Below are 27,020 nucleotides of genomic sequence, written 5' to 3'. Positions count from 1 at the left end.
AAGGTATCAAAGCTGTATCCAGGAAAATATACAACCTCTGTGTAGCGTATAGCATACAATTTGAACAGATGTATATTATAGAGAATAAAAGATAAAATAAGAAACAGCAAAATCTCAGCAAAACACATCTGACACCTGAAAGCAAAGAAGTACTACTGTCCCTCATCTGCTGTACACGCATATGTGAGCTAGTGATTCTGCATAATTTTCAAAAACATCACGTAACCATGAGATTCCCTTCCATTTGATGCACCAAAAGAAAGAGTCCAGAAGCACTGATTAAGAAGGATTACATTGCTGGAAAGCATGTGAACATACTAACACAGACAATAACTGTATGCAGAGTGTAACAGTTTACTAAAATACAATGCAGCATTTTGCTGCAGCTGTTATAGGGGAGGTTATGATTAAAGAAATAGCATTTACCATGGATTCTTTCTCTTCAGACAAGTCTAAAAATTCATGATAGTCAAGGTATCCACTCTGTTGTGGATCAATTATCTGTATTAGCTTCTGGAAGTCTTTAACTTTCACTTGAAAAACAAAGTAACGGAAAATGTGATGAAGGTCATTTCTTGTGATCTTTCCCTCTTTTTTTTTCTAAGAAAAAAGAAAGCATAAAAAACACGCATAAAAAAGGGCAAAAGTTTACTAAACTAGTGCTAATTCTAACATGCTATTCTACATGTCTAGATCATCCCGACCTACAACAACTAAGAGCTCTACAGATTTTTCAATAGCATTTGTATATTGAACCTAGTAGTTTTATTCTAGTTCCTGGTGAACATACAACTGGAATATTTCCTGGACGGAAGCCTAGAACTATGGATTGAAACTATAATGACCTTTCCATTACCTTTGCATAGATTATTTAGTGTGCTGATAAACTGTGCCTCATAACCTCGATTTGTACAATTTGACAATTCAGGTCAGCTTATCAGCTGCATTTCGTTCCTTATCTGTACATGCGGAGCCTTGAGAAATTCTGACTGTTGACAGTAGTTTGTTAATCCAAAACGTTTGACACCTACTGTCTGTGGATTCTGCCTTTCTTTCCTCACGCTGCCTTCGCATCTTCATATGTAACCTTTAAGTCAATTCTGCTGCCACGTTGGGTCTGTTGGCATTCTTGACCTGGCTACCGAGGGTGAATCAGCTTTCAGGGTGAATCTTTAACCAGCGCCTGATCCCCTGTCACATTGTCATGCCAATGGATATGCATTTGGACTGTAAGGTAACAGGCAATGTATGTGCTTATGCAAGGGAATCAGGATATTAATATTATTATTATTATCATTATTATGCGACATTTAAGGCATAGCTTCCCTCAGTTCCTATGGCAAGTAATATTCTTAATTTATGTAGGAAAGTTTTAAATATGGATTTGTACCAACTCTTTTCTGTGATGGTCTACTGCATTTTATAATTTCAAATTTGTTCCAAACCTTTTTTTAATAGATAATTTATTTATTTTCTCTAAAGAAACCTAAGGAAGTATAATAGGAGGAAAGAAGAAAAAAGAGCGGAATAAAGGCTTTGGAACAATAACAGAAAAATTAGGAGTAAACAATTCCTTCAGTGGTTCAGCTCCTGGCTAAGCACTAGAAAAATATCTTTCTGTTCATAAAATTCACCCTAAGAAAATTCTGTTTCCCTTTAGTCCCCCACAGAGATCCAGGGTGGCAGTAATTGTATAGAAGATGAGCAATTATTTACTTCATCAGTTGGTCTGGGAAATACTTTAAAGTTTTGCAATCAAAAGATAATGGTCTTCTGAAACTACTATCTGCTATTTGCATTTTCTTTAGAGACTGTTGTCACTGCATTAAATCATATGGAAACAAAACTTGTTAATATACCTACCTCTCCCAGTAAATAAGTTAGGGAATCTGGTACTGAAGCTAGAAAGATAGCTTGTACTTCACAAGAAACAATTGTACAGAATGAATATGTTTCACCCATGAAGATCTGCTACAATAAAAATGTTTTGTTTAAACCTTAGATAATATGGGAAAGTTAAAGTATACTGCATCAGTATTTATGAAGTAGCTTATATTTGCTTATTTGGCTATCTAGCATATTTAACTTGATTTAAAATAACCTTATTGCTCAAGATTATTATTTAATTCAGTTCCAGCATCAACAGTGTCAATGGGGAAGTGCTGTTTCATTCCAACAACAAAAAAAAAAAAAAGTAGTAACCATGGTGTTATGTATAAATATAAACATTTGTTACAGGTCTTATGTATAAATATAAACATTTCTTACAGGTCTGTCTTTCAGTGTGGCAGCCTCCAGATATTGCTGATTAAGTGGTTGTTTCTTCTGCCTGTCTTTCCTTTCTACAATCTCAAATACCTCTACCTTTGTTCAAAATTTCATTCAGTAATGCCCCAGCCCAGTAAATTACTTAAAATCATGTAGTAAAGAGCCTTATTGAATCATAGCCTGAATGCTGTAGTTTTTATTATTATCTACTGAAATGTATGAAACCGGTTTCTTTTCTTATAAATTGCTAGGTGAATTAGTTCTTTTTGTGGTCATATACATACATACACAGATCATATCTTGCAGGGCTAAAAAGAATTTTTTTGTTTGTTTGTTTTTAAAATATAATTATATTGGAAAAGAATTGTGATATATCATCTATATAAAACCATGTAATAAAAAATGCTAATAGTCCTTCTGAAGATATGCCCAGTTCTCGTTTTCCTTGTGTCAACCAGACTGAAAGCTTTAATTTTTCAGTCTATTATTTGCTCATTGAATTTAGAAATAGAGTCTACAATTTAAGAAGTGCAATATGTAAGAAATCAAAGTAATAAAAAAGTAATAAAAAAAAATCCAGAAGTAATAAGAAAATCCAGATGTCCACTTAAGGGACGATCACACAATGCAGTGTATGGGACATACATATCCACATACATTCCATCAAACCTGACAGAAACTCATTTTAGCATAGTTCTGTACATCGTGAAGGCCACAGAACTGAAGATAGACAGTTCTTTATCAAAAGTTCATATTCCAGAACTAGACATGAAAAGGCAATCCAAACTCTACAGAAAGTCAGATGAAGTTATTTTTGAAAATGGAGTGAACTATGCAACAGTAGGCTCAATACCATGTCAGTGTTACACATACATTACAATCCACATATCAGATGGCAAATTGCACACAAATATATTAGAGACATGATAGCACTTCCTATTTATATCATATGAGCTTGTAATAATTACTGCATAGTTCTAATTCCAATTAACTTTACCTATCATATTGATTTTATCCCTTCATCAAAACAGATTTTCCTTTGCCTGTGTGCACCAGGACCATGGAGATATATTCAGTGCTATGATGTGTATTTTAATAATATACATGACATATCCCTTCTTCTCAAAAATGCTGCATCTCAAATTAAGTTGTAGTCTGCATGTATTTATGCCTATCTTTAACTTAAATTTCAATCACAACCTTTTTCAGCATGTAATGCTAAATAGGTATACATGTCCCGTAGTTATTAAGATACAATACTAGAACTGGTAACTGCGTACCTGTAAAACTTCTACAATTCTGGAAACAGTGAAATTTACTTGATACCAGGTATCAGCACAAGACAGAAAACAGTTTAGTTTTTCTTATGAATCTGATGCATCTAAGAATTTGAGTTAGGAGACTTTCCTGTACCACTTGAATTCCTTGCTCTGAGATAAACAATCTCTTTTTAAAACATAACTAAAATATAAATAATGAAATAGTGCATATGAGCAATGACAACTTGATCCCACAATTCTAAATTTCTTCACACAAAGGAAATGCAACAATATGACCCTGAAAGAACTGTGGTGTCACATTTTCAGATGACACAAATGTCAATGCCGTAGGTGACTGGGATAACACGTGATCAAGAACAAGAACTATCAAACAATGCAGGAGGGTATAAAAATAAGAATATACAGTAATAATAACTAAAAAAACACAAACCAACAATAAAATAAGCTCAACTAATGTATACTGAATATTGCCCATTCAAATTATTTTTCATGTCTTTTTCTTTCCATGTTTTAGAATATATGGAAATCATTTTCAAGATATTCTAGAGGCTAGACAATTTGGTTTACTCTTAATTCCTTGGTGTTGAAACACTTGCAAAACTACTTTTTTCTAAGATCTGAGTTTTAGAGTGAATTACAAAATATTCCAAGACATACAACAGAATATCAAAGGGAACTTCATTCACTTTTATAAAACATCAATCTGATTCAACATTTTTGTACTGGGTCTGGCCGGGATGTTAACTTTCCCTGCAGCAGCCCATAGAGTGTTGTGCTCTGCACTTGTAGCTAGAACAGCACTGATATCAGACCAGTGTTGTGTCTGCTGCTGAGCATTGCTGGCACAGCATAAGGATTCTCTAATCCCTCCAGAGTCAGCAGGCTAGGGGTGGGCAAAAAGTGAGAAAGGAACATCACCAGGGCAGCTAACCTAAACCAACCAAAGGGATATTCTATACCATATGATGTCACACTCAGCAATAAAAGGTGGAAAAAGGAAGAAGAGGAGGGGGGTGGGCTCTTGTGAAAACGTCTGTCCTCCCAAACAATGGCTATGTGCATTGAGGCCCTGCTTCAAGGACGTGGTCAAGCATCTCTCATTTGTGGGAAGTAGAGAGTAATTTCTTTCCTCTGCACTTCCACACAGCCTTTGCTTGGTTTTTTGTTTGTTTGTTTGTTTTTCCCTTTTCCCCTTTCACTTTTTTCCCTTTAGTTAAATTGCTTAATTAATAATAATTTTTCCTTAATAATTATTTTTTCCTTTAACTAAATTATCCTTATCTCAACCCACGAGTTGTTTCTTTTCTTTTTCCCCTCCTCTTCTGAGGAGGGGGAATGAGAGAGTGGTTGTGGTGGAGTTCAGCTGCCTAGCAAGGTAAAACCACCACAATTTTAAAGTCAAATTTGTAGCTACAGTTACAGGAAATATTTTATTTCTAGATTGCACATTAGAAAGCACTGGTATTAGGTTAGGATTTAGTTTCAGAATATGGATTGACAGTAATGGAACAACAGCATTTTAGACTTCAACACATCAAGAACAGCTCAGGAAAAAATTAGTTGCAAAAAAAAGGCAACAGGCATGAAGGCTAGGCAGTGACATGAATTAGAAGCATGCTGCATGAACTTATTAAAACCTTTTAGATAAGAATATGAATTTATTTTAAGTCCTGCAACAGATAAAAAATTCAACTTCAAATCTATTTACCTTCTGAAATAAAAACTGCAGGAAACTTACTTTTGTTAACTCTAAGATATGAGGAAATTACTTGGTTTTCATGAGTTTTTCATAATAGCTGAAAACCCACTCATACAGCTCCATAAATATTTAGAAATGCAACAGATTCACACATGTTTAGACATTAAATAATGAGTACAATGGTGAGACAAATGCTCTGTTAGAGTATCGCATACAGCAGCTGAGCAGAATAATAGTATTCGTTGTGTTAATATGCAGACCCTGTTATGAAGAGAAAACCATGACATTCAAAAAGATTTTTCTTGAGACTGAATATTTTTCATAGCCTTCTTTCTGTACTAAGTATCTAATCCAGTGTTATCACATTTCATTTTACCAATAACAAAATCAACATTTAAAGAAACTACCACACTTGAGAAGAGACTGCAGTAGGCAACAAGAGGCGCAATCTGCTTGGGCCCAGAGACAGCCCCAAGCACGAGGAAGACCAGGGAGGGACGGAATGCAGAACCAGGCTTGGAGATGAACCCTGCATAATCAGAACATAACACTAGATAACTAATTGTACCCAGTCAAGGTGAGATGGCAACAGTTGCAAATTAACACCTTTATATATTCATTATATATATTCATTCCTTGGTGGTAGCTGCCAACAAGGTTGTCCAGGATTTGACAGAGGCAAAGCAGGCACTGTGTCCCTCTTGGACCTGCTTTCCTGGGGCAGTCTGCTGCCTTGGGAGACGTATACCTTGCTTACACACAGTGACATGCATTTTGATTTAGAAATGAGAACAGTACAGAATCAAATGGCAGATATCAAACAAATGCAATAGATAAATCAGAGAACAGACACCTTCACATGGAATTATAGATAATAACCATCCTCTAGTGTCTCTCTTTCCAATGCGGTCTTGTAGGGGCTGATTTGTAGCCCTGTAATATACATCCTTCTTATGCGTACATATGTACATACATATGTCTCTGTGTGTGTGAGTGCGTATAAACAGTAAACACAGCACCTGTGCTCTCTCTTGCTCCATACACATTTGTACAAATAACCTGTACAAATAAAAACAACCATAGATAACAAAGACAAATGGAACGATAAACTGACAAAGAAAACAAACCACTGATACAGCGTGACTCAGAAGATCAAAGAATAAGCTTTCTAACAAAGTCCTACATTGAGAAATTGAGAAAATATCCTAGAATAGAAGAGGAATCTTAATTATAAGGAGCAGTAACTCTGAAAGATTTGCAGGTAACATATAACATATATATATAACATATAATCAAAGCATAAATAAATTGCCAGTATGATGTTAGGCCTAAGGGACTCAAGAAATCCTTGGATGTAGAAACAGGGGAACACTGTGCAGTATCTGGAAAGTTACATTGTTTATTTTTCTGGAACAGAATACAACTGCTATGAAAGCACCAATTCTCATTTCTGTCATAACATTTCATGAAATACCCAGAAAAAATAGCATGGGTTGAAAGGGAGCCACAGGGATGATTAAAGAACTAGCCAACAAGACTTCCAGTGAAATTCTAGTTCAATAATTTTTCTTTATCAGAAATGTTATTACAGATTATTTAGTCCCAGGTTGCACATATCTATGTTAAAGAAACTGGGAACAGTCTCTGCAAGTAATGCAAAATAAAACTGGCAGCCACTAAATTACTTTGAAGCTGGTATATGACACAAATGGTTAGCTGTAAGAGTAGTTAAGCAAGGCAACACCTAACAATAATTGTTCTTACTTCATCAAGCATAAGGAATGCCTGCTTTAAAGACGGATAAGCATCCTGGGTATATCTGCACAGCTTCTGAAGCACAGTGTCACTGGATAAAGCTTCATCTCCTCTAGTTGGATTGACTCTGCAACACGAAAAAAGACAGTCTTTGCAATGCTTTCATGTCTCATCCTCTTCTGCTCAATATGTTCTTTCTAGAGTAGGAAGAATAAATCACCTCATTAAGACTCAGGGTACGACAGGATTCAAAATAAGAGTGTGCACTTAGAGAAAGCATTGCCAAAAGATTATTTAATTGAATTTAATCAAGGGTGATCACTGGTTGGATACAGTTTCTTCATTTTCAATAAACATTTTTAACATGAGTTACTCAGAACTCACATAAAAAAGGAACTTCTTACTTACTTATTTTTTCTCATAGGAATTGTCTGCTTATTTTCAAAGGCGCCCCCAGGATCCTCATTTTTTTTCTAAAAATTGTTGCCAAGCAATTTTACCTGTGGCTTTCAGTCCAAACTTGATTAAAAAAAGAACAAAAGAAAACAGTTTTAAAAGGTTTTTGTATAAAAACACTCTGCATTCCAAGAGGAATTTTAAATTAGAAACATTACATCATCATTAAGATATCAGTGTGTACAACATTCATAATTAAACTTCCATAGCTTTTCTTTGTTACTAAAAATGTAAACTGAGCCAAATTATTTTCTCAATTCCAAATGTCTAGCTGTGGAAGAACTAGACCCCAAGTGAGAATTCATCTAACCAAATGTACATGTCTGCACCTGAGTGAGTTACTCCAAGTTCCCTTCATAGTCATTGGGAAGAAACAGGCACTTTCAGGACAGGATTCATCTCATCCTAAAGTAGACATCTAAAACCGGTTAGATGACTCCTGCCCATTGTTTCCCTCCAGTGACTATGAAATGCAGTCTAGGAGGAGCAGTTCAGATGTAGAAGCTCACATTACAGATGTCTAGAATGAGATAGTATTTAATGCATCCCTTCTCATTATTTACACATAACAGTAGAGAACCTAACTAAGGGGAATAGTATGTTTGTTTTTTCTTTAATCTTTTGGTGCTGATCACATCCATATGCAAAAACTCCAAAAGTATTGGAAGTGTTACACTGTGATAAAAATCACAGGAACTTAACTAGTATCATATTTGAAGAACAATTACTCTAAAATTAATAAGGACTTGATCCCATGACCCCCCCCAAATCATTGACATATTTCCTATTCAGTTTCAATGGTACTGCAGAAAGGCCCAAGTGAGCATGGTTGAATGCACTCCTACTTCAGGAGGAGCTTTGTAGGTAATTACATCCCTCATATAATATCAGAAATATTCTGATTCGCTACTCTAGTCATCTCAGAAAAGCTTTTAAAACTCCTAATGCTCCTTAGAATGGTGGCAGGTGACGCTTAGAGCATTTGCTAATCCAGGATGCCTAGGACAAAGCAAAAAAATAACTAAACGCAATCAGAGGTATGCAAGCCTTCCTGGATCTTTTACAAAATCAAAACAAAAAAAAAACACTCAAATTTTTGGACTACATGGCAGTTTCCCAAGCTCAGCCAACAAAGCAAAATGCAGAAGTTACAAGAATCACTGCATTCACTCTGTCTGTCTGAAACTGGACAGCATGTCATATTTAAGGGAAGGGGATAAAACTGGACTACTTACTATGGTCCTGCCTACAAACAGCACACACACACCATGGTTCATTGTCTCAAGGGATGAGCATCTGAGACTACACAAGCAGCACAATTGCACCAGAGCCCAGAACAAGGGCTGGGAAGGGCCAAGCACTGAAGTATCAAGGCAGATGAATGCAAAGATAGTGATTTGAGTTTCACCAGGAGAGCCATCTCATGCCCTGCAGGGAGGGGCTTTGCCAAGAATACCACTGAGGGATGAGGTATTAAAAAAGCTGTGGGAAGAAGAAATATTTTACATCTGATTATTGTCTTGGATAAATGAATATGAAACAAACAGTATGAAATAACAGGTGATCTTTAAAATTAAGGCCAAGATAACAACTGTTATTTTGAGTCCACAACTGAGATCCCTTCCCACTCAAATGTCTGTGGTCTATTAAATCACTTGAATCACGCTGTAGAGAGCAATTCTGCACTCAAAATGAGCAACCAGCCAAAGCTGCAACACAGCTACAAAGGTGCAGTGGTTTTCCTGCACTCTGCAGGTGGTTAACAGGTCACAGAGCTCTTTCAGTTTCGCCCATCTCCCTATGGCTGGCCAACACATCCCTTTTCTCTTGCAAGTTCTGTCATGGAAAGGGATGAATCAGGCCCTCACAGGAGCAAGGAAGAAATTCCCCGCAGTAAGTTTTGAGGATCAAATTAAAGCAAGCCCTATTTAGGCAAAGCTCTCATTAAAATCAGTGGGAATAAAACTGAGGAAGGACTTTGGCATATTTTAATGATTTCAAAACAATCCCTCTTTATAGACATAATACTGGCCCTCAGATTTCAAGCTGTGTTAGAAAGGCAATATGTACATAATTTAGCTGCCACAGGTGTAATAAGTGAGGCACAGAAAGATCATTCCACTGTAGGGCCAGAAAAACTGCACACATTTTGAGAGTGGTAAGCCAGCATTTTATCTACTACTATAGTATGCCAGCTAACTTATTAAAGCAATTAAACAGAACACTGCATTGCTTTTCGGAAGTATACTTAGGGTTATGTCCAAATGAAAAGGAGTATACTTCCAAAAGAACTGACAAATTAGAGCTGTAACAACATGGTTATCCAGTAAAGTAATGTGATAAATCATCTCATAGTGATCCTTTACAAAATATTACCCATTGAAAAATTTTCAACCATCAATGCCTTAACATCTGGCAAATCTTAAATCAGAGAAATGAAACATGAGGGTAACACAAAAAGTTTTAAACTCTCTGCTGCTGAAAACCGTCCTCATGTTTTTAACTGATGTAATGTTCACCAAAATCCTGACCAGCTGATGACCATGATTTATCTTATATCACAAATGAAGTTCACCAATAAGGAATCTGGGTAGACTCAAGAAAAAAAATGCTTAGAAGGCTAGGCCTGTCATTTGGACATACTTCACACTGGTTATGTATGATTTGCTCCCTAGAGTCAACAAGAATACCCTTCATTCATACTCCTCAAACTGTAAAGGGAGGTAATGCACAGCAAAGCTCATGTGGTGATACTAAAATACTGTGAAATTCATTCCTTCTATATCACTCTGTGTATAATCTCAAGTTCACAATTTTTTGTTTCTGACTGAAAGAATTTTCAACACTAGAAATGATGGAATTCAGGGAATTTGGGACTTGGATGAGTGATGTCCTTTGAGTGAAGTACACCTCAACAGTTTGCCTCTGATGTATTTGATCACGCTGCAGCGGGGACATATACAGAGAAATAAGTGTGTAGGTAATCTGGTCCTAAACCAGTCAAGGATGAAATCCTAGCTGAAGTCTAAGGTAAAACTACATCAACTTCAATGGGCCCTGAATTTTACATCAAAAGCCCATGAGATGTAAATACCTCCAACATCCGTAAAATGCTATCAAGTATTATTTCTTATAAACTGCTCACTACCACACGTCATGTCATGTTATTTAAATATAATCTTAAAAACCTTGAAATCATGTCCCTTGCCCATCAATTACTATTATATTTATTATCAGCTACAATGAAATTACTTTATTATTTGAATTAGATTACTACAAAGAACTTCTGCTGTTGTTCCATTCACCTGGTGGATCTTTTGAATTGCATTATCTGAGAAATATCACCTGAGAGATACGGCATACATAGACTTGAACATTTCTGTTTACAGCATCATTAAAATGTCACCATATTTTTCAAATGCTAGAGAAAGCTCCAGTGGAAGAGTACATGCAGAAATCTTTCCATTATGCAACTGCTCTTAATAGCAAGATTACTTCAAGATATAAACTGGCAAGTGACATTAATTGAAAAAACTACAATAGCAATTTTTTGACAAAGTAATAATTGATCATTGTTATATCACACTGTGAATGACTAGAAGCAAATCCGATTTATCTGCTGAATGCACAAAGCAATATGGTTACTGCAGATGATATTCTCCTACAGCACCTGCTGCTGTAAATCATGTATATGCACTGAGGTCTTTTCAGCTATCTACTGCACACAAAGAAAAAAATAATTCAACTGTTTATTTACATGGATGATTCAATTCTTCAAACAATTTAAATGTATAAACTATAAATTAAGGTATCATTAAACAGAGACAAATGATCTAGTTACTGAACTCCTCACACTGTATGATCTGGGTGCCTTGTCCTGTTGCTGTAAGCTCAAGCAATATTTTGAAGTAAAAATACTGTGTAAGAGTGAAGCTGTTCTTCCTTTCTCCTTGACTGGCCATGTGCCCTTGGCAACATTGCCAAAGAGTACAAAGTATATTCTGGCAGTATCCTTCTCACAGTTTTTACCTTCTGAGTATAAAAGATTAATCATGGGATATCCTGGTCTAGATTTAACCAAAAGCCACAAAAACATCTATTCCTATGATATTTTGACTTTATAAAGGAAAAACGAGTTTAGGAAACTAGTCTTCATAAGCCGAACTTAAATCATGTCCAGGAAATCAAATTTTGGAAAATATCCTGTGGCCTAAACTCAGGTTTGCTGAGATTCTGGAAGCAAGGCAGGAAAACGTTTTCTATTCATTTACCTTCTGTACACTATAAAACCTACAAGTTATTTGAGTTTGGGTAATAATAATGCAAAAATATCTGGTTACAGTGAAATAACACATTGACTTGAATTCAGTAGTTAAAATTATTTCTCAACCCTCACAGCATTTTCATAAAAAATATTTACAATGTCAACACCAAAGTTCAAAAGACTTTTGCCTCAATTTAGTTTACATTCAAAATTTCAGGTTTGAAATTGTTTACTGTGCACCGCAGAAAGGTCCCTTCAGTTAACTTTTTCAGTGACTGACAATGAACAGGGCAGAGTGAAAGCTTTCAGCATTAGTTTATTCATTGCCTTTAGTTTTAGTTCTCCCTTTCTTTTTCTTGCCACACTAGCATATTTTAAAAGGAGAGGCTTGTAGAGTCATACTATCGCTGTGCAATTATGGTACTAATAGTCATGAAGCTGTTCTTTCAGCAAATTCACACACACTAGTCACTTGGATGCAAGACAGTAATGCTCCCTTTAGGAAATTAAATACAAATTTGTGAGCAAATAGAAGAAAGCAAGCGCCAACTTAAAGCTTCTACTCCATTAAACCTCTATACCTTACTGCAAAAACCTTGGCTTTATACGCAGTTATATCAGCTTTTACATACTGTGCTATATACACTGCAAAGCAGGCACAAGGAAGATGAATTAATGATGGTAGTCACAAAAAGCAATAATAAAGTTATAAAGCAGCAGTGCTAAAAAGCTTCCCCTAAGAAAATAATATGGTTCTGTGAGAAACACTCTGTGGCCAATAACATAGGCTCAGGCGAGGATCTTGAGTTTCTCCCTTTCTCTGTAGGCAATAGCGGATAGTTTCCATACAGCTATTCCCAACCTGGCTGTTGGTTCTCTCCCAGTTGTTTGTTCTCTCTGCTCAGTTGTCATTGGGCATTTAAGTCTCCACAAGCTAACACCTCACAAGCATCAAACATGACAGATTGTGATACATAACCCTCTGTCACATTCACCCATATTTTGAAGGGGTATCCCGTCTTACTATTATCTGGTCATGCCTTTTCCAAGTTGCCAATTGACAAAGGCCCTTCCCAACAAGTTAGTCCCTGCCTTGGGTACATACAATAATTGCCCAGTAATCATTTTATCCCCTAGTCTCAGCTTGGTATTCCCCCGAAGTGGCACCGTTATCCCAGCCCCTTCTACCCCCATCACTTTTAGGGTTTCATTAGTTAATTTTATCCCTGATACTTTACAGGCCAGTAGTGACCTAGCTGCCCCAGTGTACTGGGTTCACATGGCAAGATTCTGGGGGGACTACAGTGGCAGCCGCCGTGAGAAGAATCCATAAGCCTCCCTGTGGCAGATAAGGGACAATTTCAGCCGGCCCCAAAGCGGCCCACCGCTGCCCAGAGCCAAGCCATGAGCAGCACAGTCTGTGCCTCTGTGAGAGCATATCCAAGAAAGCGCAAACAAACAAACAAACAAAAAAACAAACAAAACCTGCTGCTCAACAGCAGCTGGGATAGAGAGGAGCGAGAAACCTCCCCGCAGACACCAAGGTCAGCGCAGAAGGAGGGGGAGGAGGAGCTTCAGGCACTGGAGCTGAAGCCCTCCTGCAGCAGCCTGTGGAGAGGCCCCTGGTGGAGTAGGCTGCCCGCCCCCCCCCCCCCCAGTACTTGGGAAATTGACCAAACGCCACAGCAAATATACCAAAACTTCTAGACTGTTACTTAGGTAATGCCTACATCCTCTTTCCCTGCTCATTCAACTTCAAAGACTGTAGCAGCTGAGAAGTTACAGGGAGTTGGAAGTATTTGGAGGAAATGGAAAAGAAAAGAGCCTTTCCAAGTCAGTGAGGATGCTTATTACCATAGGCATAAGAAAACTGTCCTCCGTTTACTGAAATTATATTTTTAGTAGTAGATCATTCTGGAAACATATTGACAAAGAGTGCGTTAGTTTCTAGAAGTATTTTCTGATATGCTATAATAAAACTAAAGTTGTGTGTTAAGATTTTAAGTGATATGAGTCAATGTTTTTAAAGAAATATGTAATGAAAAGCTACTACAACAAATGCACAGATTAGTTGCCATCATTTTTACCTACTGTTCAAGTTTGAAAAACAGAAGTTCTGTTTTATTCTGCATGTTCCTGTTTAGCTTATTAGATACACAACATTAAAAACATATATTAGAACTCCATATTCCTTAGGCTAAACCAAAATGAGAGCTCATCAAAGCTTGATGACTAAGGTATTTCATAATGTAAATTGCTAGATCACTCTGTCAGATCAAAGTAATGACTTCCTCTGAGTAATGACTAGTTATCATTGTCTGACAATTATTTTCTTACTTGCATTAAATAAACTCATAGTGGATAGGTGCTACTGCAGATTTTTTTTTTTTTTTAACGTGGAGGCAAGCTTAGAACTGAGATTGAAGCTGGAATAAACATGGCCAATGACCTCTTGTGATCATAAATATAATTTTAACTGAAGAAGGTTGGGGAGGATGATGGAGGAATGTAACTGCTTTACTGTGTTCTACCTGCTTTATGGGAAGTTGAAAAGAAACAAAGTTTTCCAACACTCATTCTTGTGCCTTTATGTCATGATAATCCTGGCTTTCTGAGAAAAGAGAAGCTGAGGCTGTGCATCAAGACTGTATGGTTTACTACAAACTCAGTTATGCAGACCTGTAACCATGCTTTCTCAGCCTTGAGAACACAAGAGGGACACCTTTTTCTACCTTCTCACTAAACTCTTTTCTGCCCTCTTTCCTCTGCCCAAGATTATATCTAAAGCATATGAACTGTCTGCATAATATCATTCAAATCCTACATACAGTGCCATTTGGTTGGCCAGCTACATGAACATGAATTTTAATATATCTGCATATAGACATTCCTCTTCTAATAATATAAGAATATTTTGATACTCTTAAACAAATTCCATCATAACTTACTGTGAAAAACACTCTAGCCAATAACATAGGCTCAAGCGAGGATCTCAGTGAGGTAGCAATTTTATTCACGATTGCAATGGCAGGAGTCCCACAAGTAGGAGCACACCTACTAGTTCCATAACACAGTTTATATATTTTTTTCTCTACGACGGGGACCCTCCCCTGTTTCCCCATTGACTGGGTAATCCAGGTTCACAATCTCTCCGGTGCTTCACAGACAATACATGGCTTTCAGTTGCCGGCCTGTTATAAATCAAATTTCTTTTGACTTTTATACTCTTTGAGGTGGTAATGTTTCTTACACAGTGATTTCCGCCTAACTGCTCTAAGGAGTCTGGTTGTCTGCATTTTACAAGGTCATCTGTTAAGCTTTCTTATCACTGCAAGCATATCTCAATACCACATTCCTACCCTCTAAACAATGTAACTATGTGCAAAAACAACATTTTTATTCCCACACTTACATTAAATCATACCTAAACTCTGTAGCAAGTTGCCTGGATGTTACAGAAGGCTGGAAATTTTGCAGCAGCTTCACTTGAATTAAATGGGAATGGCATTTAGCAATTAGAACTCATTTCCACATGGTATTAATTTCCACAGCTTTGAAATTAACCTTTGATTGCAAATAGTTATTTTCAAGATATTTCCCTTGATCAGCAGTGAAATTGTTAATACAGTTTACACTTGCCATCCTCAGATTGTATCCAATTGCTTGGAAAGAATGAGCAGTTTTCACCTTTCAGAATGACTGTTTGCTAGAGAATTCAGAACCAATTGCGGGAATAAAAATGTTGTTTATGCACAGAGTTACATTTTTTTAAAGGTAAGGAATGTGGTATTGAGATATGATTGCAGTGATAAGAAAGCTTAGCAGGCGACCTTGTAAAATGCAGACAACCAGACTCCTTAGAGCAATTAGGCAGAAATCAAGGTGTCAAGTCAGATAAGTGAAGAAACATTACCACTTCAAACAGTAAAAGTCAAAAGAAATTTGAAATTTAACAGGCCGTCAATTGAAGGCCATGTATTGTCTGTGAAGCATGGGATAAGTTGTGAACCTGGATTACCCAGTCAATGGGGAAACAGGGGAGGGTCCCGGTTGTCGAGAAAGAAAGTATATGAACTGTACTATGTGACTAGTAGGCGCGCTCCTGCTTATGGGATGCCCGCCATTGCAATTGCGAATAAATTCCTACTTCACTGAGATCCTCGCCTGAGCCTATGTTATTGGCTACAGAGTGTTTCTCACAATTTGGGGGCTCGTCCGGGATCCAGTCACCTACCGGGGAGCCCCACTGCCGCAACAGCAGGAAGGCATGCCCTGCTGATTTCAGCGGTCCTGTGCATCGACGGTGGCGGCTCTGCGGAGAGCTGACAGAGGACCCAAGACTGATTAAGGAGACAGGATTCATGAAGTACTGGGGAAGGGAAGAAGGTAGACACTCCGGGTTTAAGAATTGATCCGGTAACTCTGTGCACAGACCAAGGTAAGAAATATTAAGTATTGCCTTGGGGGTCGGGTGAGACTCTGTGTGACATGTGATTGAGACGTACTTTTGTACGGAGCGAGTGTGGACTCCTGATCCGCGGTTCCGTAGCTCTGTGAGGGGCACAGCTGGAGATGGACAAAGCGTGAGATGAAAGAGAAAGGAAGAGTTTTGGGAAATTTGGTGTGTGGTACCCCTTGCACGGTGAAGTGCTTGGCAGTACACCAGGGAATCTGGTAAACTCACAGGTGTGCGGTACCCCTTGCACAGTGAAGTGTTTGGCAGTACACCCCCATTTTCCAGAATTGGAATGTTAGTGTGTGGTACCCTGCAGGAGGTAAATTTCTGTAGCAGCACACTGACAAGGGCTAGGAGAAATGGGAAAATATGGGTTCCAGGGGACAGGGAGATATCCCTGGGGGAGTTCCTACCGACAGTTCTTCCTGAAGAATGATAAGAAATTGGAAAAATAATCCTAAAATTAGAGATGATAAAAGAAGAAAATGGTTAAATATTGTGTATTAGTCTGGACAAAAGAACCAATTAAGGAAACAGCAGTGTTTTGGCCAAAATATGGGTCTGATGAAAATTCAGGCTTTAAATTTGTATGTAAACAATAAGACTCCTTTTCTGGAGAAGGAGCCAAGTTATGCTCCCTAAAATCCTAATATTTCACCGGTGGCAGCAGCAGTCGCTCCAGGAAGGGAGACAGAGACTGCAATTAACACCGTCCCTAGAGAAGGAGCGTACTCTAGGCTCTGGTAAGAATTAGAACAAGGTAGAAGAGATATTGAGAATTCTGCCTTCGCTGATACGAACAGTACTAACATTAACTGTGTATCCTCTTGGGTGAACTCCCCCCCCTCTCCTTACCGGCAGAGGGGTGTTAGAGGTTTTAAGAAGGAGATGAAGTCTTTAATTGATGACCCCATCAGGCTAGCTGAACAATTAGACCAGTTCCTAGGGCCTAACTTATACTCTTGGGGGGAAATGATGTCTGTACTAAGTATGTTGTTTACAGGGGAAGAAAGGGCAATGATCTGGAGGAGAGCTGCTATACAAGAATAGGAAAGAGCTCATCCTCCAGGACCAGGGGTAATACGGGCAGAGCAGAAATATCCACTTGGTGATCCTGGCTGGAATAATAATAATGCGCAACACAGAAATCATATGAGAGACTTGGGGTCAGAATGAGAAAATACTCGTGGATGAATCCTGAGGACCTGGTATCCCAAGGGCTCTTGAAAGTTCATTTTGCGATTAAAGCCTGGCAAGATACATAGAAAAAGCTCCAGAAGGTGGGGGGTTGTAGTGAACAGTCACTGGGGGGGCCTCCTGCGGGAGGCCCTGAAGGTGTATGTCTGGAGGGGAGATGAGAAGGAAAAGCAGAGAGCAAAACTAATGGTATTGACAGTGTAGCAGGTAGTGAGGCAGAGGGTTGGAGAAAGAGGAAGAAAATCTTCCGGGGGAGTCAGGGCCAGGATGGAAAAGAGAGGAAGAGAGATGAAGGAATGGCAGGCAAGGAAAGCTACCCGTGTTGTGGCCTGAATCTTAGCAGGGACAGGCTTTGATGGGATGTTTTAAGTGTGGGCAGGCTGGCCACTTCAGGTAGGAATATCCGGAGTGGAAGAAGGAGGAGAGAAGGAAAATAGGATGAAATATGGTACACTGATATGTTGTTTCAGCATCCTGGAGGGAAAAAAAGTATAGAATTAAGTTGGCCCCTGATGGAGCCTTTGGTGAAAGTACAGGCTGGAGAAAGATAAAAAGAAGTGTTAGAGGAGTTATTGAAGGTGTTAAAGGTGTGGTATGTAGAGTTTGACAGAGTTGTTTGAAGTTGAATGAGCAGGGAAAGAGGATGTAGGCATTACCTAAGTAACAGTCTAGAAGTTTTGGTATATTTGCTGTGGCGTTTGGTCAATTTCCCAAGTACTGGGGGGGGGGGGGGGGGGGGGGGGGGGACGACGACAGCCTGCTCCACCAGGGGCCTCTCCACAGGCTGCTGCAGGAGGGCTTCAGCTCCAGTGCCTGAAGCTCCTCCTCCCCCTCCTTCTGCGCTGACCTTGGTGTCTGCGGGGAGGTTTCTCGCTCCTCTCTATCCCAGCTGCTGTTGAGCAGCAGGTTTTGTTTGTTTTTTGTTTGTTTGTTTGTTTGCGCTTTCTTGGATATGCTCTCACAGAGGCACAGACTGTGCTGCTCATGGCTTGGCTCTGGGCAGCGGTGGGCCGCTTTGGGGCCGGCTGAAATTGTCCCTTATCTGCCACAGGGAGGCTTATGGATTCTCCTCACGGCGGCTGCCACTGTAGTCCCCCCAGAATCTTGCCATGTGAACCCAGTACACTGGGGCAGCTAGGTCACTACTGGCCTGTAAAGTACCAGGGATAAAATTAACTAATGAAACCCTAAAAGTGATGGGGGTAGAAGGGGCTGGGATAACGGTGCCACTTTGGGGGAATATCAAGCTGAGACTAGGGGATAAAATGATTACTGGGCAATTATTGTATGTACCCAAGGCAGGGACTAACTTGTTGGGAAGGGATTTGATGATGAAATTGGGCATTCAAATAGTAAATTTTTAGACTGGAGAAACAGTGTTATTAATGGAGCGCTCTCAGGCCCTGAGAGCAAAGATATATTCACCTCTGACTGGAAAGACCCTGAAATGGGGGTAGAAGCAGCAATACAGATGGACAGTTTTACCTCAGGAGTTTACAGGGCCACCGATTTATTTGGGCAAGTTCTAGAACAGATTTTGGAGCAATTCCAACCTCCCAAGGAGGTATTACTATTACAAATATGTGGATGACCTTTTATTGTCAGGACAGGAGAAAACAGTTGTGAAGGAAGCTACTAACAAGCTATTCAACTTTCTGGGAAAGCAGGGCTTGGGAGTATTGAAAAATAAATTACAATACGTAGAAAGAGAAGTCAAGTATATAAGGCATCTAATGTCTGAGGGAAAACGAAGAATAAATCCAGAGAGGATTCAGGGAATTGTTGAAAACTAAGAAAGAACTAAAAAGTTTTAAGAGAAAGATTTTTTTAAGGAATCAGGAGCCATGAAGTCTGAAGGAAAATGGATACTCCCTGATGGGAGAGAAATGCTGAATAAAGCACCAATGAGGCAAATATGATGTTTTACATCGAGAGAGTCATTGGGAGGTGCAAGCAAGGTGTGATGTTGTGCTAAGAAAGTATGTCTGTGTAGGAATATACACTTTAGTGAAGCAAATATGCAGAGGATGTACCATATGTCAAAAGGTAAATAAAAAGGTCATCTGTAACCCACCTAGAGGGGGACAGGAGCCAGGGATTCGACCTTTACAAAGTATACAGGTAGACTTTACAGAGTTTCCTTAAGCAGGGAGACTTAAGTACTTGTTTGCCCTAACTGACCACATGACTGGATGGGTGTAAGCTTTCCCCTCTATATCTGCCACTGCAAACACGGTGGCTAAGGTATCACTGGAGCAAATAGTCCCTAGATATGGGATAGTTGAAAACATTGATTCAGATCAAGGAAGTCATTTCACTTCACACATACTGCAAGGGTTAATGCAGACCTTAGAGACTGAGCGGGATTTTCACACCCCCTGACACCCCTCCTCTTCTGGGAAGGTGAAGCGAATGAACCAGACATTAAAGAAGCAATTAACTAGATTAGTGTTAGAAACCCAACTTCCTTGGGTAAAATGCTTACCTTTACCACTCCTACGGGTTCAAACAGCACCAAGAAAGGATATAGGAATTTCACCATATGAGATGCTGTTCGGATTACCCTATCTGGGCAGAAGGGATGAGATACCACAATTTGAAATGACAGAGTTTTCTTAAGAACTGTATTCTGGGGTTGTCCTCTTCTTTGTCATCTCTCAGGACCCATAGGTTGTTGGATCAAACCCCACCTTTGGAATTCCCCATTCACCACCATCAACCAGGAAATTGGGTCCTGATTTGGAACTGGAAAGAATCGAAACTCCAGCCTGAGTGGGAAGGACCATTCCAAGTACTACTAAGCACTGAAACAGCCATAAGAACTGCGGAAAAATGTTAGACTCACTATACCGGAGTGAAAGCATCCGTCAACCCTAGTACCTGGGAAGCTGTTCCTACAGAAGACTTGTTGGAAGTTAAAAAAATAAAAATAAAAAAAAAATCTCATAATAGACTCTGAGCAGGATAAAAGCTTACAATTGTAAACTAAACTTTTATTTTCACAGGTAACTAATGAGTGTGACTTGCAATTGAGAGAAAGGACTGCCCTATAGTGAATCGAAGTGCTCCCAAGGGGATTTTGTTCTAGTAGTAGTGTACATCTTATTCTTTGTATTGATAATTATTTGGAAACCTAAGGTTTAAAAATAATGACAGGGAAAAATCAACTATTAATTTTGTTTCTAGTGATTGTAGGCCTCAGAGAAGGCCTTGGTCAATTGGCAACTTGGAAAAGGCATGACCAGATAATAGCAAAGACAGAATACCCCGTCAAAATATGGGTGAATGTGACAGAGGGTTATGTACCACAATCCATCATGTTTGATGCTTGTGAGGTATTAGCTTGTGGAGACTTAAATGCCCAATGACACTTGAGCAGAAAGAACAAATAACCCAACAGACAGATGGAGAATAGCTAAATGAAAATGATTCTCTATTGCCACCAAAGATAGGGAGAAACTTGAGGAGAAAACGGGAGGCCCTCTTCGAAATGCGGCAGTTGTCAGAGTTAAAGAAATAAAAGATCTTAGGCAAACATTTGAGATTGAAACAGGGTATGGAGATGTGAATGCCTGGATAGAATGGGTCAAATATACTGTCCAGAATCTCAACCATAGCAATTGCTATGCTTGTGCCTCGGGGCAACCAATTGCCCAGATAGTGCCCTTCCCATTGGGGTGGACCAAGGATTCCCAGGGAACGCGATGTATGATTGCATTGTATCAAGAAAAGACTGCCTGGGGAAATGAGGCCTGTAAGCCTCTCTCTTTGCTATTCCCTTCCTTGCATGATAGCAATATCAGGGCTCCCCCTGCATTCTCTACAGCTATAGGTAACCATACAGCTTGCCTCTCACGGCAGGGTGTGAGTGCTACCTGGCATCTGGGAGAATTTGCCTTGTGCACGAGGACCTTGAATGCTACTGAGGACTTGATGGGAAACTGCTCCAGACTTGAGATCCCCAGGGCAGATCTCTGGTGGTACTGTGGAGGGAAGATCTTACGGTCCACCCTACCATCTAACTGGGGAGGCACTTGTGCACTTGTTCAATTAGCTATACCCTTCACCCTGGCATTTGAAAGAGAAACATCACAAATACCCAGAAGAAGTAAGAGAAGCTTAGGAGTATCATTTGATGATAGAGCGTACATAGATTCTATTGGGGTGCCTAGAGGAGTTCCCGATGAACATAAAGCCAGGAATCAAATTGCTGCAGGGTTTGAGTCACTGTTCTGGTGGGTAACAATCAATAAGAATGTGGATTGGATTAATTATATTTATTATAATCAGCAGCGATTCATAAATTATACAAGGGATGCGATAAGAGGAATCACTGAACAACTAGATGCCACCAGCAAAATGGCTTGGGAAAACAGAATAGCATTAGATATGAGGCTCGCAGAGAAAGGAGGTGTGTGCGTGATACTGAGCAACCATTGTTGCACTTTTATACCAAACAATACTGTCCCGGATGGCACAGTAACTAGAGCATTGCAAGGGCTTACCACCCTTGCCAGTGAATTGGCAGAAAACTGAGGAACAGACACTTCCATCACTGGATGGTTGGAATCTTGGTTTGGTAAATGAAAAGGGATGGTAGTGTCCATATTTACATCCTTGATCATAGTAGCAGAAGTTCTGACAGCCATTGGTTGTTGCATTACCCCTTGTGTAAGAGGACTAGAACAGTGGTTAATTGAAACTGCACTATTGAAACAAATGACCATGGAGCCACCACCTTACTCAGGTAAGGTGATGATATTAGAGGAAATGGAAAGCAAAGAAAATGAAGAAGAGGAAGATATCTACCAAATTACACCTTAAAGTGTTGATTTTTGCAAAAATTTATAAAGAAGAAAAGGGGGGAATTGTGGGAATAAAAATCTTGTTTTTGCACAGAGTTACATTGTTTAAAGGTAAGGAATGTGGTATTGAGATATGATTGCAGTGATAAGAAAGCTTAGCAGGCGACCTTGTAAAATGCAGACAACCAGACTCCTTAGAGCAATTAGGCAGAAATCATGGTGTCAAGTCAGATAAGTGAAGAAACATTACCACTTCAAACAGTAAAAGTCAAAAGAAATTTGAAATTTAACAGGCCGTCAATTGAAGGCCATGTATTGTCTGTGAAGCATGGGATAAGTTGCGAACCTGGATTACCCAGTCAATGGGGAAACAGGGGAGGGTCCCGGTTGTCGAGAAAGAAAGTATATGAACTGTACTATGTGACTAGTAGGCGCGCTCCTGCTTATGGGATGCCCGCCATTGCAATTGCGAATAAATTCCTACTTCACTGAGATCCTCGCCTGAGCCTATGTTATTGGCTACAGAGTGTTTCTCAGACAGTTTATCACAAATGACTGTGGGATTTATCTCCAATCTCCATCAGACAACTCTGTTGTGATTTACACTTATTTTTTATCTTCCTAATCATGAAACCTAGGAAGATACAGTTTTTAAAATTAAAGCTCTGTTGCATAAAGAGAAACCATAAAGCCTAAATCTAAATGGTACCATTAGAACATCTTGTGTATCACAAGCAACTAAGTTTCTCTCGACTTCCTTTGTGTTTAGCCCCATAATTAGTGTTTAAATAAAATTAAACTTGTTTGATTAAAGCTTGTCTGACAGAATTGCATCCAGTTAGTCCTGATCAATTTGTTCTAAAAACAAGTAAGAATTGATTGCCTTATTTTTTCATTTGAATTTGTCTATCTAGTGAAGATATGACACCAGATGATGTAGTCACTCCTTAAACTCCTTTTTCAAAGGCTAAACAGATTGTCTGCTAACATTAAGCTCTAAAGCATTCACACCATCACTTGAATCATGATTGTGGCTCCCCACCCCACCCCCCAGTTTTTCAACATCCTGGGAATGAGAACAACTAATCTGAAATTCTTATTTTCATATTCCCTGTTTTCGTCTCTGTTCCTTGGGTCATATGGCAAACTGGAAAGGAATAATTAGCTGCTAAACTCATCATAATCCAATCACTTTTTGGGGGGTACTGAAAGACAGGAAGTCCCAATATTAGATTTACTTGAACAGTTAGGAAGTCATTGGCTTGTCTCTCACCTCAGCTTCCCATACATAAAAATAGGATAATAATGCTGCCCAAGTCATGAGGCTATGCTGGTTATCACAATAAGCCACAGACCTCTGTTTTAATGCATGTAATTTATGGTTATGTATTCATGGAGGACTTCATTTCTTTTTTCCAGCAATTCTTTCACATCCTGTTTCCCCTTGAGTTTTTCTCTGTGTGAGGGTGAGAATTCTTTCTGAATTTATTTTCAAGGAAATTTTAAAGGGATTTTTAGCTATGAGTTGTACATATGGAAATACGGAATGGATATATAGACAGTACTTTGACATCTGTGAAGTGCAGTAAACACATAACTCAGAATGGACAGATTCACTTCCAATTTGAACAAACTTTACATGCATACATTCAAAATAAAAGGAATACTTCAAAAATACTTGTGTGATTTGGATTATTTAAAGACTGATAGTTCTAATTTTTTTAAGATTTAAAAAAAAAGATTTTTTTAAAAAAAGTTTTTTTTCTATTTTTTAAAGATTGACTCGCTGAGGCGATCATCTCTGGGGGAGACGTGTTCTGCAGTGGAGTGGTGGATCGAGGCTGGCAGGGCTTTTTTTCCAGCATTGAGGCCACTCAAGCAGCCAAGGGAGCCTCCAGGACCCGGCAGCCCTCGTAAGGGAGTCTGACGAGGCACGGGAGGAGCCAGCAGTGCCCCCTCCCTGACGTTCGACGGCATCCCCTAGGGAGCTCAAAAACGCAGCCATTCAGGTCTCTGGATCCAGGGAGTGCCTGAGCCTGTTGCTGCCATCTGAGGGTGGCAGAGACACCGTGTGTGTGAGGTGTGAGCAGGTGGATGACCTGGTCAGCCTGGTGGCAGAGCTCAAGAAAGAGGTGGAGAGGTTAAGGGCTATCAGGGAGTGTGAGCAGGAGATAGACTGGTGGAGAAACTCCCTGTCAGGCCTGAAAGAAAGGCACTGGGGTGTGACACCCCAAATACCAGCCCTGAAGCTTAGGCAGCCAGCAGAGGCTCCACCAGAAGTACATCACCCCCTACTGCCTTGCAAGCAGGTAATAGGAGGGGACCAGCAGGCAGACAGAGTTCCTGGTACAGTGAACCCCTTCTCCCCTCCTCCCCCTAGCAACGATAGTGATGAACTGGGGGACAGGAAGCAGTGGCAAAAGGTCCCTGCTCGGCATTACGAGCGTATCGGGTGCACCTGCCCAGTGATTCCCCTGCCTCCCCAGCTGCCCCTGCAGAACAGGTACATTGCTCTGCGAGGACAACTGGACAATGGAAAGGGTGATGATTCTTCCTACTTGGAGGTGTCACCAAAGTCTAATCAGACTACCCACTGCATTAAAACCTCCTCAGTAAAGAATAAAAGATGGGTCATTGTCATTGGTGACTCACAGCTGAAGGAAGTGGAAGGCCCGATATGCAGACCAGACCCGCTACACAGGGAGGTTTGCTGCCTCCCGGGGTCCTGGGTTAAAGATGTAAGGAAGAAACTTCCTTTGCTAGTACAGCCCTTGGATTATTATCCTCTTTTGTTGTTTCAGGTAGGCAGTGATGAAATAGGAAGAACTCCTCTAAGGACTATGAAGAAGAACTGCAGAGCCTTGGGGAGACTGGTCCAGGGTTCGGGAGCACAAATCATGTTCTCTATCCCTTCAGTTTTAAGAAATAATGACAGGCTGGACATGATGAGCCAGTTGATTAATAATTGGCTCCAAGCCTGGTGTCACCGGCATGGTTTTGGTTTTTTTGACCTTCGGTTGATTTACATGAGGCCAAGCTTGCTGACGACAGACAGGGATAGCTTTTTCCACCAGCAGAAAAGGGTTTTAGGATGGGAGTTGGCAGGGTTCATTGATAGAGCTTTAAACTAGGTATGAAGGGGGGGTGGGGTGAAACTGGGGATGCTAGAAAGGAGCCTGAGTGTAACATGCCAGTTCTTGTGGGTGAGGAATGTGCTAGCAAGACCTTGCAGTCTTGTGTCTTGGTGAAGGATGAGGATGACATAACATTTTGCAGGAAGAACACAAGGGCTGGTGAGAGGCTGGTAACAATGGAAACATCTGAGTATTGTCAAGAGGGTATTCGGGCTTCTCCCTCCCAAAAGGTGGCCCAGCTGAGGTGCATTTACACTAATGCACGCAGTATGGGTAACAAACAGGAGGAGCTGGAGGCCACCGTGCTAGTAGGAAACTATGATGTAGTTGCCATCACAGAAACCTGGTGGGATGATTCCCATGATTGGAGTGTGGCTATTGATGGCTACCAACTGTTCAGAAGGGATAGGTGAGGAAGGAGGAGAGGAGGAGTTGCTGTCTATGTTAGGAATTGGATAGATTGTGAAGACCTGTGCCTGAGAAACAGCCATGACCAGGTTGAGAGCTTGTGGGTAAAAATCAAGGATTGGTCCAGTAAAGGACATCTAGTGGTTGGGGTCTGCTACAGGCGACCTGATCAGGGGGAGTCTATTGGCAAGGTGATCCTTCTTCAGCTGCAAGAACTGTCACGCTCACAAGCTCTTGTCCTGATGAGGGATTTCAACCACCCAGCTATCTGCTGGGGTAGCGGCACAGTGGGTTCCAGGCAATCCAGGAGATTCCTGGAGTCTGTTGAGGATAACTTCCTGCTCCAGGTAATAGACGGACCAACCCGAGGTGAAGCCTTACTAGACCTGGTGCTCACCAATGTGAAAGAGAGCATTAGAGAGGTTAAAATTGGAGGCTGCCTGGGCTGTAGCGAGCGTGCTGGGATGGAGTTTGTGATCTTGAGGAATAAGGGTCTGGCAAAAAGCAGAGTCAGGACCCTGAACTTCAGGAGAGCAAAATTCCGGCTGCTCAAGGAATTACTGGCTGGGATCCCCTGGGAAACTGTCCTTAAGGGCATAGGAGAGAAACAGAGCTGGCAGCTCTTTAAGAACACCCTTCTGAGAGCGCAAGAGCTCTCCATGCCCCAGCAGAAGAAATGGAGCAGAGGAGGTGGGTGACAGGCATGGCTGAGCAAGGACCTGCAGCTTAAACTGAGGGAAAAGAGGGAAAAGTACAGGAAGTAGAAGCAGGGTTGTGTAGCCTGGGAGGAATACAGGGGTGTCGTCCAGATTTGCAGATATGGGAACAGGAAAGCCAAAGCACAGATGGAGCTGAACTTGGGAAGGGATGTGAAGAATAACAAGAAGGGGTTGTACAGATACATATGCAGGAGGAGACAGGCCAAGGAGAGTGTTCCCCCCTGATAAATGAGATGGGAGAACTGACTTCCTTAGACATGGAAAAAGCTGAGGTACTCAATAAGTGCTTTGCCTCAGTCTTCACTGGTGGTCAGGTTTCCTATGTCTGTCATGACCCTGAACCTCAAGGAGTGGATGAGAGGAGCAGATTCCATCCCCCCTGTGACAGTGGAACAAGTCTGGGACTGCCTAAGGAAATTGGATATATATAAACCCATGGGGCCAGATGGTATACATCCCAGGGTGCTGAGGGAGATGGCTGATGTGGTTGCCACTCTCTATCATATTTGAAAAATCATGGCTGTCGGGTGAAGTCCCCGGTGACTGGGAAAAGGGAAACATTACTCACATTTTTAAGAA

General features: G+C 40.3%; 1 protein-coding gene across 1 annotated transcript in view; it reads right to left on the bottom strand.

Annotated features, from left to right (window-relative positions):
* The window catches only part of EFCAB6 (EF-hand calcium binding domain 6), an 81,878-nt gene extending 65,718 nt beyond the window's left edge, over positions 1-16,160 (bottom strand). Inside the window, 4 exon segments of the mRNA XM_080575793.1 lie at positions 7,012-7,129; positions 7,411-7,521; positions 8,694-8,940; positions 14,671-16,160. Coding sequence (XP_080431919.1) covers positions 7,012-7,129; positions 7,411-7,424 — 132 coding nt within the window. The 5' untranslated portion in view covers positions 7,425-7,521; positions 8,694-8,940; positions 14,671-16,160.
* Between the last annotated feature and the right edge of the window lie 10,860 nt (positions 16,161-27,020).

The sequence above is a fragment of the Anser brachyrhynchus genome (assembly GCF_964034855.1).
Source record: "Anser brachyrhynchus genome assembly, chromosome: 1".
Taxonomy (NCBI): Eukaryota; Metazoa; Chordata; class Aves; order Anseriformes; family Anatidae; genus Anser; species Anser brachyrhynchus.
The sequence above is the reverse complement of the archived record's forward strand: the minus strand, read 5'-3'. Positions and strand labels throughout refer to the sequence as shown.